Raw genomic sequence first — 13,382 nt, forward strand, 5'->3', positions numbered from 1 at the left:
CCTTTTAAACTGATAAGTTATGGTTTATGATAGCAGGCATGGGTGGGGGTGCTAGTGGGGGGGGGGGGGGCAGGGGGCCCACTGAACTGGTCTGCACAGGGCCCCACAATTGCTAAGACCAGCCCTGGGAATCCCTAGCTACCAGGCTCACAGAAAACAACATTAGGACAATAGGAACTCACAATGGCGAGTTCAAAAAAGTCAATTAACCTGAAACTGTATATATACTGGTTGTGAGAGTGCAGCCTGGAACAGAATAAAACAGGCCTAGGATGGTGGAGTTGGATTCTAGACTCCAAACAAATTCTGCAGAGCTGTCTGTCCATCCGACTGTCACATCGGCTATCTTGCTCAAGGCAATAGTGGGATGTGAATGTGTGGACTGAAGACCACGTTGCAGCCTTGCAAATCTCTTCAATAGAGGCTCAAGTGATCTACCGATGTTGACATAGCTCTGACATTGTGAGCCTTGACATAACCCTCAACAGTCAGCCCAGCTTGGGCAATAAGTAAAAGATATGCAATCTGTCAGCCAATTGGAAATTGTGTATTTCCCAGTGGCAATCCCCATCCTGTTGGGATCAAAAGAAACAAAAAGCTGGGTGGACTGTCTATACATCTTAGTCCACTTCAGGTAAAAGGCTAGTACTCGCTTGCAGTCCAAAGTATACAGTGTGCTTTCACCAGGATGGGAATAAGGTTTGGGAAAAAATGTTGAAAGGCAGATAGACTGATTTAATGGAACTCCGACACTACCTTAGGGAGGAACTTAGGGTATGTGCAGAGAACTACTCTGTTATGATGAAATTTTATGTAAGGTGGATCTGCTACTAAGGCCTGAAGCTCACTGATCCTGCCAGTGGCGTACCAAGGGCAGGGCGGTGGGGGCGGTCCGCCTCGGGTGTAAGCACGAGGGGGGGTGCTCCACTCCCGCTGCTCCCACCCAAAGGCCACTGGCACCATAGTCCCCAGTGCCCACCTGCCTACCCTCAGCTCCCTCGACAGCCCTCTTCTCTCTGCAACCCGGCACCCTGCATTAAAAAAAAAAATCTCTGAATCGGCAGCACACTGCCTCGCGTCTGCGTGTAAAAGAAGCGGATCGCCTCATCGGGCCTTCCCTTTCCCACCCTCCTCTGATGTAACTTCCTATTTCCGCGAGGGCAGGACACAGTGAGGGAAGGCCTGACGAGGCGATCCGCTTCTTTTACATGCAGACGCGAGGTGCTGCGCCGATTCAGAGATATTTTTAAATGCAGGGTGCCGGGTGGCACAGAGAAGAGAGCTGTCGAGGGAGCTGAGGGTAGGCAGGTGGGGACTGTGTCGGGGGGTTCAGATGGGAGAAGGGGACTGGGTCGGGGGGGGGGGCTCAGATGGGAGAAGAGGGATGGAGCTGGAACTGGGGTCTGAGAAGGGAGCAGGAGGGAGAATGGGGCCATGGGGTTCCAATGAACTCTAATTATTGAACAGAGAGCAGATGGGACTTGGGATAGTTTAAAATGAACTCTAGTAGTTCTAGCACCTGAATAGTTCTCCATATAGATTCCTGAGCACCGTCCTTCGATGTGCTCTTCTCCAGCCAATCCTCCAGGTAGGGAAACACATGGACTCCCAGTCTGCATAACGACACTGCGACTACTGCTAGACATTCTGTGAAAACCCTGGGAGCTGACGTGAGGCCAAATGGCAGGGCACGGTATTGGTAATGATATGTTTTCACCCGAAATCTGAGATACCTCCTGTGGCCTGGAAGTATCAGGATATGAGTGTAGGTATCCTTTAAGTCCAGAGAGCATAGCCAATCTTGTTCCTGAATCATTGGAAGATGGGTGCCCAGGGACACCATCCTGAACTTTTCTTTTGCACCCGATGCTGGTGCAAGTGCTAACATTGATGCCGACGATTGGAACCTGGCTCCAAAAAAAAATCTATGCCTTGGTTAAAAAAAGAAGTCTCTCAGGCAGAAGATATGACTTGTCTGGCAGAAAGTCTCCCTTTAGCACAGGGTTTGGATGAAGGCATAAGAACATAAGAGCAGCCATACTGGGTCAGACCAATGGTCCATTTAGCCCAGTATCCTGCTTCCAACAGTGGCCAATCCAGGTCACAAGTACCTGGCAGAAACCCAAATCATGACAATATTCCATGCTACCAATCCCAGGACAAGCAGTTTCTTCCCCATGTCTGTCTCAATAGCAGACTATGGACTTTTCTTCCAGGAACTTGTTCAAACCTTTTTTAAACCCAGATACGCTAAGTGCTGTTACCACATCATCCAACAAAGAGTTCCAGAGCGTAACTATTCGTTGAGTGAAAAATATTTCCTCCTATTTGTTTTTAAAGTATTTCCATGTAACCTCCTTGTGTGTCCCCTAGTCTTTGTACTTTTGGAATGAGTAAAAAAAATCGATTTACTTGTACTCATTATATACCACTTAGGATTTTGTAGCCCTCGATCATATCTCCCCTCATCCGTCTCTTTTCCAAGCTGAAGAGCCCTAACCTCTTTACCCTTTCTTCATATGACAGGAGTTCCATCCCCTTTATCATTTTGGTCAGTCTTCTTTGAACCTTTTCTAATTCCACAATATCTTTTTTGAGATATGGCGACCAGAACTGAACACAGTACTCATGGAGTGATACAGAGGCATTGTAGTATTTTTGGTCTTATTCATCATCCCTTTCCTAATAATTCCTAGCATCCTGTTTGCTTTTTTGGCTGCTTTTTTGGCAGCATATTATCTACAATGACACCTAGATCTTTTTCTTGATTGCTGACCCCCAAGGTGGACCCTAGCATCAGGTAACTATGGTTCGGATTGTTCTTTCCAATGTGCATCACCTTGCATTTGTCCACATTAAATTTCATCTGCCATTCGGATGGATGACCAGTCTTCCAATTTCCTATGGTCTTCCTGCAATATTTCACAGTCCACGCATGATTTAACAACCTTGAATAGTTTTGTGTCATCTGCAAATTTAATCACCACACTCGTCGTTCTGATTTTCATATTATTTATAAATATGTTAAATAGCACTGGTCTCAGTACTGATCCCTGCAGCACTCCACTGTTCATCCTCTTACATTGAGAACTGACCATTTAATCCTACCCTCTGTTTTCTGTTTAATAACCAATTCCTAATCCACACCAGAACCGTGCCTCATATCCCATGACTCTTTAATTTTCTCAGGAGTCTCTCATGAGGAATATCAAAAGCTTTCTGAAAATCTAGATACACTACATCAAGCAGCTCACCTTTATCCACGTTTATTCACGACTTCAAAGAAATGAAGCAAATTGAAGAGGCAAGACTCTGTCCCATTAAACCATGTTTGCCCACGTGTTCCGTAATTTTATTCTTTATAATAGTTTCCACTATTTTGCCTGACGCTGACGTCAGGCTTATCAGTCTGTAATTTCCCCAAATCACCCCTGGAACTATTTTTAAACATCAGCGTCACATTGGCCATCCTCCAATCTTTAGGTACTACGGACGATTTTAACGACAATTTACATATTACTAACAGCAGATCAGCAATTTCATGCTTGAGTAGTGGCATGTACTCTACACTCAAATGTGTACACATGTGGATAAATGCCAAAATTGTGCCTAGGCATTATTCTATAAAGGTCGCTTAAATACAACAGAATATACTGTAGTTTGGAAGGGGGGCTTACACAGGAGCAGTATTTGGCTGGAGCATTGGGGGGGTTTGCACAGTTATGCGCATAAATTATAGAATACACGCACAAGCATTTACACCAGCTACAGTATATAGTTGTGTAAGTGCTTGTGCCTAAATTATAGGCCCGTATTTTACTTATTACGCTAGTAATTCTGTAAAAGACAGTAGGCACCTGTTTTCCTTTATAGAATAGATGTCAACATATAGGTGGCCTGTTTACAATATTTCCCTCAAAATGTCTGCATATTTTCCAGAGGTGACAGCTTACCTCCAGTTGCATAACATCGGCTCCAGCTTTGCTGTAGTATTTAAGGAAATCCTGTTTCCCAAATGAAAAATAACAAGTAAGATCTTTGAGTTTGAGTAAAACAATCATGGTATCTTTGCAGCACACACATTTGAACTGTACTCAGCTCTGTTCAGCTTTTGTAATAAAGAAAACGATACCTCTGAAGGCGAATGCATAAGTTCAAAGGGCCTCCAAGCAAACAGTTTGCAGAGATTCCCAGAGTGTAGAAGTCCACCTCAGAAGATCCAGAACCAGCTTCAAGTGGACCCCCTTCTTTGGGCCAAATTTATTACACTGTCTGAAGGATATTTTGTCTTGTGTGGGGAGAAAAGTCTCCAGCTAAATGCCTGCCACATTATGACAAAATAAATTCCAAGAATATTCTACCCTTCTACACATTCAGGGGGTTCAGGGACTCAGGCAAATCAGTCAGCCAGTGAAGAGCATCCCTAACATCTTTATATGTGTTGGTCATGTCCTCCCTCTTCTACTTGCGCCTTTTGCTCATCTTTAACTGTCTCCAACTTCTCTCTCTCTCTCCCAAGCTCCCACTCAGCTTCTCAATCCTCTCTCTCCCTTCATCCCCACATTCTCTACTCCCAATCTCATCCCTCAGTTCCCACTATTTCCCACCCCCTACCACCAATCCCCAAGTTCCAAGCTGAAAAGCTGCTCCACCATCAGAGCTGCCAAGTACCCAATTCCAGGAGGGAGATATTTTTGGCCAGCTCTAGTTTTAAACTGACATCCCAAAGTAGTGTGGGGTCTTTAGCCCCTGATTCTACCCATTGAAATCAGTGCAGCAAGTCCCATAACACATCTACATAAGGTTGTCAGAAATCCAGAACTGGTCTAAAGTCTCCCTCCTGGAACTGGGTACGTTAGCAGCTCTGCCTCCACCCTTCCAGGGGTCTCTCCCTAGCAGAATCAACAGGCAAGTGGGACTGTCATTTGGATGTTTACAGAACCAGAACAGCAGAGGTGGCCAAAAGAAAGGATAAGAACCAGGAAATATCACCCAAGATTGATTATTATAAAATGCCCCAGCATGGCTGGTTTGCAAAACCCTGACAGAGGTATTTATGCTGAAACCCAACCATGTTGTTCTTCTTTCTCATGGCCACTGTTCTTCTGATGCTGCACTCGGAGGTTTCTTCCTGCTGCTTGTTTCTTGTCTGGATGCTTCCAGCCAATCCTGTCATTGGAGGCTCCTCTCCCTTGCGTGTGTGGGTCAGATCAGCTATTTGGCATGGGAGAAAGAGAAGCCAGCAGCAGCAGCATGAGCAGGTTACAAGTGCTGTGCTGCTGACCACACTTTCTGAATGGAGAGGAGTCAATATTGTCTCTCACCTCCAAGGCTACAACAAACCATGGAGAAGGCATCAAACAGTGGTTCTTAAGGCCCTGCAAGAGCTGCCTCAGAAGGGAGGGAGAAGCAGCTGTACCACTTGAACCACAGGAGGAGGGGGCAGAACTAATAGTGTCAGTGGCGGACCTACCATTATGCCACCTTAGGCGAGGGTCTCAGGCGGTTCGCTCCAGAAGCAGTAGTCTCTCCTTCCCTCCTCAACCCTTTACCTTATTTGTTTCTTTTCTCTAAAAGGTGGCAGTGGCAGTGATTCCCATAGGTGCCCTGCTGCCAGCACCGGCCTCTTCTCCCACTACGGCCCAGCTTTTGATGTAACTTCCTGTTTCCTCAGAGGCAGGATGCAGTAGTGAAGAGGCCGGTGCTGGCAGCACCATAGCAGGGCAACCTATGGAAATTGCTGCCACTGCCACATTAAAAAAAAAAAAAAAGGTAAACACGGGAAGAGGGTTGAGGAGGGAAGGGGGAAGATGCTAGACCGGGCCTTACCCAAGTCAGGGGTGGAGGAGTAAGGCTTCTGCAGTGGCTGGAGCCCTCCAAAACATCTCCACCCCTTATATTGAATCACAGCACCATCACAGTGGGTAAGTTATAAGACCATTTACCTCTTTCACATTGCTATTTCAGAACAAATATATCAAAGGAATATTCCTGACTAGCCACTGGCTCCGTATCATGTGAACAGTCTGAGTCAGACTTAGTTTTGCCCCATATGTATGAACTTGTAGCTCATGATTTACTTATGGGAACTACTTGATTCAATAGTGTAAATCTAGGACAGGCTCAGGATGTCCTTCATGGCCTGCAATCAAAAGATACCAACAGTAATAAACAACAAACTGCTCCCTGAACCCAGTAATAACCATCACCCTGCCCCCTCCTATCATTCCTCACCCATGACCCCTAAACCCCCTGTAATAACCATCACCCTGCCCCTCCTATGATTGCTCACCTCATGTAATGTACACCACCAATATTAACTGACCACCTGCCCCTATCATTACTCACTCCATATCATCCAACACCCCTAGTAACATTCATCACCTACAAGTTAGAATAGATTTTCCCAATACCAACATTTGTTATGGAAACTGAAATCCATATATGCCTAGTGTGTTAATTAGAAGTGTACCTTACAATGCTGGCAATAGATGCTTTTGGACTGGTTAAGTTTCTTTATCTGTGATGTACTACCCTCCACCTCTTACCTTTAAAAGTAGTTGATATTTCATGATTCGCTGCACGGGTTTAATGAGCAGATCATTCAGTTGAAGCCGATGCCCCAGCTGTTGTTTCAGCTCCTGGATAAAGGACAAAATAATCTCAGAGTATAACAAAGCACACACTTTTTCTTCAATTTATTTAGATTTGGGTCACACGTCTTCAGTACCACACATCTTCAGTACCACAGTTACAGTAGGTATTCCTCTGTCCCTAGAGTAGGGGTAGGCAACCTCTGAACTCGAGGGCCGCACTCAAGTTGGGTCTTCAGGATTATGCATGAGACCTATTTGCATGCACTGCCTCCATTGTATGCAAATAGATCTCATGCATATCTGTATTTGTTTAATCACCGGAGGTGGCTAACCACATTGAGCCTGCAAAGAGGTGGGAAAATGTTGCAACAAATAAATAAATTTATTGGAGAAATCCTGAAAACCCAACTGGGTTGTGGCTCTTGAAGACTGAGGCTAACTAACCCTGCCCTAGAAGGCATACAATCTAATCGGGAAATTCTATACTTGGCACCACAATAAGGAGTACTTAGCAACAATTCTGAAATGGCACTTAGGCACTTCTAAGCACTTCAGGCCCACCCAGTGGCAGTGCACATCATTAGTGTAGAGTGTAGCTGGTGGGGAACCCTGGGCCCCTCCAGCTGGAGAGTCCTCTCTAGAGTTTCCTCCCCTATTAGTCCCATCCCTGGAGCAGTCAGCAGCACATTTCCAGCTGCCAACGCCAGCAATCCCCCCCCACCCCCGCGCATGCTTAGTTCAGATGGCACCGCCGCACATGCGTGCATGGGGGATGCTAGTTGAACTGAGCGTGTGCCGGAAGGGGGAGCGCGCTGGTGTTGGCAGCTGCAAATGGGCTGCTAACAGCCAAGAGGATAAGACTGCTTGGGATTCTTCAGTTGGCGGGTCCCGGGAATCCACGCCAGCCAAGGTATTTATTTTTAATGCTGAAGGGGCAGGGGAGTAGCAGGCAGAGAGGAAATGCGGGTCATGCCCACCCGGTTCACCCCCTGGCCCACCCAATAACTGAGGTCTAGCTACGCTACTGCAGCTAGGCTGTTATAGAATACCTACATAATGGCTTGTTGGCATTTATTTATTTATTTGTTGCATTTGTACCCCACATTTTCCCACCTCTTTGCAGGCTCAATGTGGCTTACATAGTATCGTGAGGTGTTAGCCACCTCCGGTGATGAAACAAATACAGAGTGATGTTGTTACAGAACATTAGAGAATTAAGAGAAGAAGAGTAATATATTGTTCATTGCAGGTTATGGCTTCGTTGTGTTGCTGAGTTCAGTTACTTAAGTTGGATCAGTAGTGTATGCTTTAGAAATGATAAGTAGTAGTAGTAGTAGTAGTAGTATGCTTTTTCGAACAGATCGGTTTTTAGTGATTTCCGGAAATTGAGGTGATCCTGCGTTGTCTTTATGGCTTTCAGTAATGCGTTCCATAGTTGCGTGCTTATATAGGAGAAGCTGGATCCATAAATTGATTTGTACTTGAGTCCCTTGCAGCTAGGGTAGTGAAGATTTAGGTATGTTCGTGATGTTCTAATTGTGTTTCTGGTTGGTAGGTCTATGAGATCAGCCATATAACTCGGGGCATCGCCATAGATAATCTTGTGGACCAGGGTGCAGATTTTGAAAGTAATGCATGGCAAAACTTCAGCATGACTACTAGTTAGAGCTGGTGCAAGTTGGCATGTCTAAGTGCAGCATACAGTGCATGCAATGATAGTATCTACATGTTGCGTGTGTCACATGGCAACGAGCCCATGGTCTGTCTGTGCGGTGCCCATGTGTAAGTCCCCCTTACATGTTATTTGGCACATACTTTATAGAACAGTGCCTACCACTTACACATGTAAATGCCAATTATTGGTGCCAATGACACACACAAGTGGTAGTGTTTTATAACGTACATGTGTATCAGGCACCTAACATTAAGTGCAAGCTTATAGAATTGCCTTTAAGCAATGGGGGGGGGGGGGGGGCGGGGACAGGCGACTTATTCATGATCTCAAGGAGCTGCAGTAGGATTTGAATCCTGGTTTTATCATTTTGCCTAGTTTTAAAAATTTTTGGAAGGTAATTGTCTGAAGGGGTTGTCCCATTTACTCAATACTCATTGTAATCAGCTGCTTCTAGTTGTTCTGATGATTACGTCTGCTAGATTCAAAGCTTTATTTTCTCATTCTTTTTTGTTTTTGGCAGTTCGTTATATGGAATAATCTTCCTTCAAAAATACATTTGGTGAAAGGTTATTATTCCATTTGAAGACTTGTTTGTTTTGATTCTTGGTAGGATAAGAAAATATTAGAGTTTAAGTAATATGGTTTGTTTGTTTTTTTTAATTATTTATTTTAAATTTCACAATTTAAATACAAGCATTTACATCTTGCAACAGAAATTGAGAGTAAGTAATATTTAAAGAAATCAACATGAAGATATATAACTCTTTCTTAGACCACCTAAATCAAACAACAAAAAAAAAGAAGAAAATAAGAATGGGGACGTTAAGAAACATCGGTGGTTTGTATTTTAAAGAAGAAATGGAATAACAAAGAAGGCCTGGAGATATCCACGAATTAACATAATAAATCCAAGTTTTTACTTCTCAGAATACTAACTGGTTACTTTTTTCATTTGCAAAAATTCTTTCAGTTGCACTGGTTCAAAGAAAACATATTTCTTATCTAGGTAATTTACTAAGCATTTACAGGGATAAGAAAGAAGAAATTTAACCCCCAAACTTCGTGTCTCCTCTCTATATGGTTTTTGTTTTTGACTGTTTTTTTTAAATTATGTATTGTAATTTCCTGATGTTCTTCATCTGTTTCTTTATTTGTATTTTGCCTAGAATCTCAAATTGAGGGAGTTGGCGGGTGATAAATCTGCTATAACATAATATAACATAACATAACATAACATAACACAGCCCACTGCTGGAACACTAAGCTACTCCTCCACTCCACATACGAGAACTGGAAGGATTACAGGCAATAGAACAGGGGTTTACCAACTGTTTCCATGCCATAAGAGACAGGCCGAGCCGGCCCTAGATTCTTCTCAGTGCACACCTAGACTGTAAATGTAGTTCCAGTTTCTCTCAGAACCACAGTACAGATGCAAGAGGGAAAACCAGGACTGATTCAACCTGTCCGTAATGACATGGATGTGTCTGGAAACCTTATGGACTTGGATCTGTTTCCAAGAGGTGTGAAATCTCACAGAGTGAAGAGCTTGAACAATCTGTCCCAACCCTGCCTTTCAGTTACCTCAAAGTAGGAGTCGATATATTCAGAAACAATGTGCTCTGATTTGGGTTTGTTCTGACAGTAAACAACATACATGTGCAATCGCCTTTCCTAGAAAAGAAAGAGAAGACAAAGCCTATGAGTTTAACAAACTACAGAAACAGAAACGTCCTCTCATATCCTCCCCCCATCCCTGATATAGGCCGAGATACACACACACACAAACTGCAGCCCGCCAATGCAGCTGGTACCTGCTCATTGTGTCTACATGACAAGCAGCCAACTGGAAGCCCTGGAACATCTCATGATTTTTACAGCAGGTGTACAGACCACCCATTTCATGCAAGGATGGGCTTTGTCATTCCCATGGACTGACAAGTGTTAGCCATAACAGGCACTATAAGGTCAATACTGAAAGGGAAATACCCAGACAACTGCTGCCGCTTTCCAGATCATGCTGCTACATATCCTTACGGGGAGCCTCGGCAATATCCAGGGCACTGTGTGTGTAGAACAGCCAGTTATCCAGGCAGCAACAATATTCAGACTGCTATCAGAATAAAGTCAGGACAAAAACAATTGCTGTCTAACTTTATCCATGTAGTGGTTTCAATATGCAGCAATCCGGATACTGGCGGCACTTCCTGCTCTGCATGGATGTGAGCACTGCTCACTATCCGGAAAGCACTGCTAAACTTCTATGGAGTAAATAATCAGCTAGCATTTCAGGATAAAGGTGAGCTGGTCGATATTGTGTATCTGGATTTTCAAAAGGCATTTGACAGAGTACCTCATGAAAGACTCCAGAGGAAATTGGAGAGTCATGGGATAGGAGGTAGTGTACTATTGTGGATTAAAAACTGGTTAAAAGATAGAAAACAGAGAGTAGGGTTAATTGGTCAGTATTCTCAATGGAGAAGGGTGGATAGTGGGGTTCCCCAGGGGTCTGTGCTCTGACCACTGCTTTTTAACATACTTATAAATGATCTAGAGATGGAAATAATTAGTGAGGTAGTTAAATTTGCTGACAACACAAAGTTATTCAAAGTTGTTAAATCACAAGAGGATTGTGAAAAATTGCAAGAGGACCTTATGAGACTGAGAGAAAGGGCGTCTAAATGGCAGATTACATTTAATGTGAGCAAGTGCAAATTGATGCATGTGGGAAAGAGGAACCCGAACTATAGCTACGAAATGCAAGGTTCCACATTAGGAGTCACTGACCAGGAAAAGGATCTAGGTGTCATCGTTGATGATACACTGAAACCCTTTGCTCAGTGTGCGGCAGCGGCTAAAAAAGCAAATAGAATGTTAGGAATTATTAGAAAAGGAATGGAAAACAAAAATGAGGACATTTATAATGCCTTTGTATCGCTCCATAGTGCGACTGCACCTGAATATTGTATTCAATTCTGGTCACTGCATCTCAAAAAAGATATAGTGGAATTAGAAAAAGTACACAGAAGGGCGACAAAAATGATAATGGGGATGGGATGACTTCCCTATACTACTACTTGACATTTCTAAAGCGCTACTGGCTAAAGCGACTAGGGCTCGTCAGCTTAGAGAAAAGATGGCTGACGGGAGATGTGATAGAGATCTATAAAATAATGAGTGGAGTGGAATGGGTAGACGTGAATCACTTGTTTACTCTCTCCAAAATACTAGGACTAGGGGGCACGCAATGAAGCTACAAAGTAGTAAATTTAAAATGAATTGGACAAAATATTTCTTAACTCAACATGTAATTAAACTGTGGAATTCGTTACCAGATAATGTAGTAAAAGCAGTTAGATTAGTGGGGTTTAAAAAAGGTTTGGATAGCTTCCCAAAAGAAAAGTCCAAAAGCCATTATTAAAATGAACTTGGGGAAAATCCACTGCTTATTTCTAGGATAAGCAGCATAAGATGTATTGAACTTTTTGGGGATCTTACCAGGTATTTGTGACCTGGATTGGCCACTGTTGGAAACAGCATGCTGGGCTTGATGGACCTTCGGTCTGTCCCAGTATGGCAATACTTATGTTCTTATGGCAACAGTTTGCGATTTGCTGACTGCTGCCAGCGTTATTCCTGGATGTTCAGTGTTGGGCCATGTCTGGGCTTTAGGATTGAATATCTGCTTTATGTGTTGCCAGCTAACACATGTCTGGTTAAGCTGATATTCAGAACTTAACTGGCCATGGGTTGCTGCATAAAGATAGGCCTGTGTTTTCTGTGGTCCCATTTATGCCGTTACCCTGGCTGGTTAAGTGTTGAATATCGGCACTTAACTGGCCAAGTGTGACTCCATTTCTGGAATGCCCCCAAAATAGCGGATTTTCACTTAAGAACTAACCGCTAATTTTAAGCAGCGATAACTGGTTAAGTGCCACTGAAAATTAGCGGATAGACCCAAACAAGCAATTTAACCAGTCAGTGGTCATTTCAGGCTGGTTAAATCATTTTGAAAATCAAGAATAATTTGAATGTCACAGCCAGCTTTTAAAACATACACCAAACATGGAATTTAAATACTGACCTGTATATTTAGCTCATACCTTTTTAATGTTAACATTTAGTACAGGTGGAGGGGCATTTCTGATATGACGTCTAAGTCCAACTTTGGATGTTTTGCTAAAAACATCCAAAATTCAAGTGGGTAATTCAAGTGGGGAATATAGCCATTTTCAAAACCGAAAAATGCCTATCTTTTTTTGTTTGAAAATGGCTATTTGCTAGATGTTTTTGTGCTTTCTGCGTTTATCTTTTTAGTCTATTTTCGAAAAAAAAGTTCAAGTGAAAAACACACAAAAACAAGCCATGGGGATGGAGGAGCCAGCATTCTTAGTAGACTGGCCACACAGACATCCTAAGAAAACAATGGGGCACCCTAGGGGGCACTGCAGTGAACTTTATATAAATGCTCCCAGGTACACATCTCACTCCTCATGTCTTCTCACATTCTCCCTTATCTTGTCTGCTGAGCCCTCCCAAAACCCACTACCCCCAGCTGTATGGATGGAGGGGGCCACCTGTATGTGGGTTCAGTAGGGTTTGGGTGAGTTTTGGAGGGCTCACAGTTTTCACCACAAGTGTAACAGGTAGGGTGAGGTATGAGCCTGGGTCCACCTGTCTACAGTGCACTGCACCCACCACTAGACTACCCAAGGAACCTGCATGCTGCTCTAATGGACCTGAGTATTACATCTGAGGCTGGCATACAGGCTGGTAAGTAATGTTTTTAATCACATTTTTGGGGGGTGGGAGGGTGTCAGTGACCACTGGGGGAGTAAGGGGAGGTTATCCCTGATTTCCTCCAGTGGTCATCAGGTCACTTTGGGCACCTTTTTGTGCCTTATTCATTATAAAAACAGGTCTAGCTCAAAATGCCTTAGTTCTAGTCCTGGACGGTTTTGTTTTGTTCCATTATGGCTGAAAAATGTCCAAGTGTTAGGAATGACCAAACTACACAAAATAAAAAAAATGGGGTCTTCCAAAATAGTACAGAAAAAAAAAATATCAAAATGTTTATTGAAATAATTGCTCTTTATACAAAAATCACAGTG

The 13,382-nt window shown here is 43.4% G+C and overlaps 1 protein-coding gene across 5 annotated transcripts in view; it reads right to left on the reverse strand.

The window, feature by feature from the left end:
• ARHGEF25 (Rho guanine nucleotide exchange factor 25) overlaps nt 1-13,382 on the reverse strand; it is a 317,210-nt gene that overhangs the window by 23,414 nt on the left and 280,414 nt on the right. For all 5 annotated transcript variants that reach the window (XM_030196600.1, XM_030196599.1, XM_030196597.1 and 2 more), the window contains 3 exons: nt 9,856-9,945; nt 6,549-6,641; nt 3,954-4,004 (listed from right to left, as the gene is read on the reverse strand). In XM_030196600.1, coding sequence (XP_030052460.1) covers nt 3,954-4,004; nt 6,549-6,641; nt 9,856-9,945 — 234 coding nt within the window. The remainder of the gene's footprint in view (nt 1-3,953; nt 4,005-6,548; nt 6,642-9,855; nt 9,946-13,382) is intronic.

Source organism: Microcaecilia unicolor, chromosome 3, assembly GCF_901765095.1.
Source record: "Microcaecilia unicolor chromosome 3, aMicUni1.1, whole genome shotgun sequence".
NCBI classification, from domain to species: domain Eukaryota; kingdom Metazoa; phylum Chordata; class Amphibia; order Gymnophiona; family Siphonopidae; genus Microcaecilia; species Microcaecilia unicolor.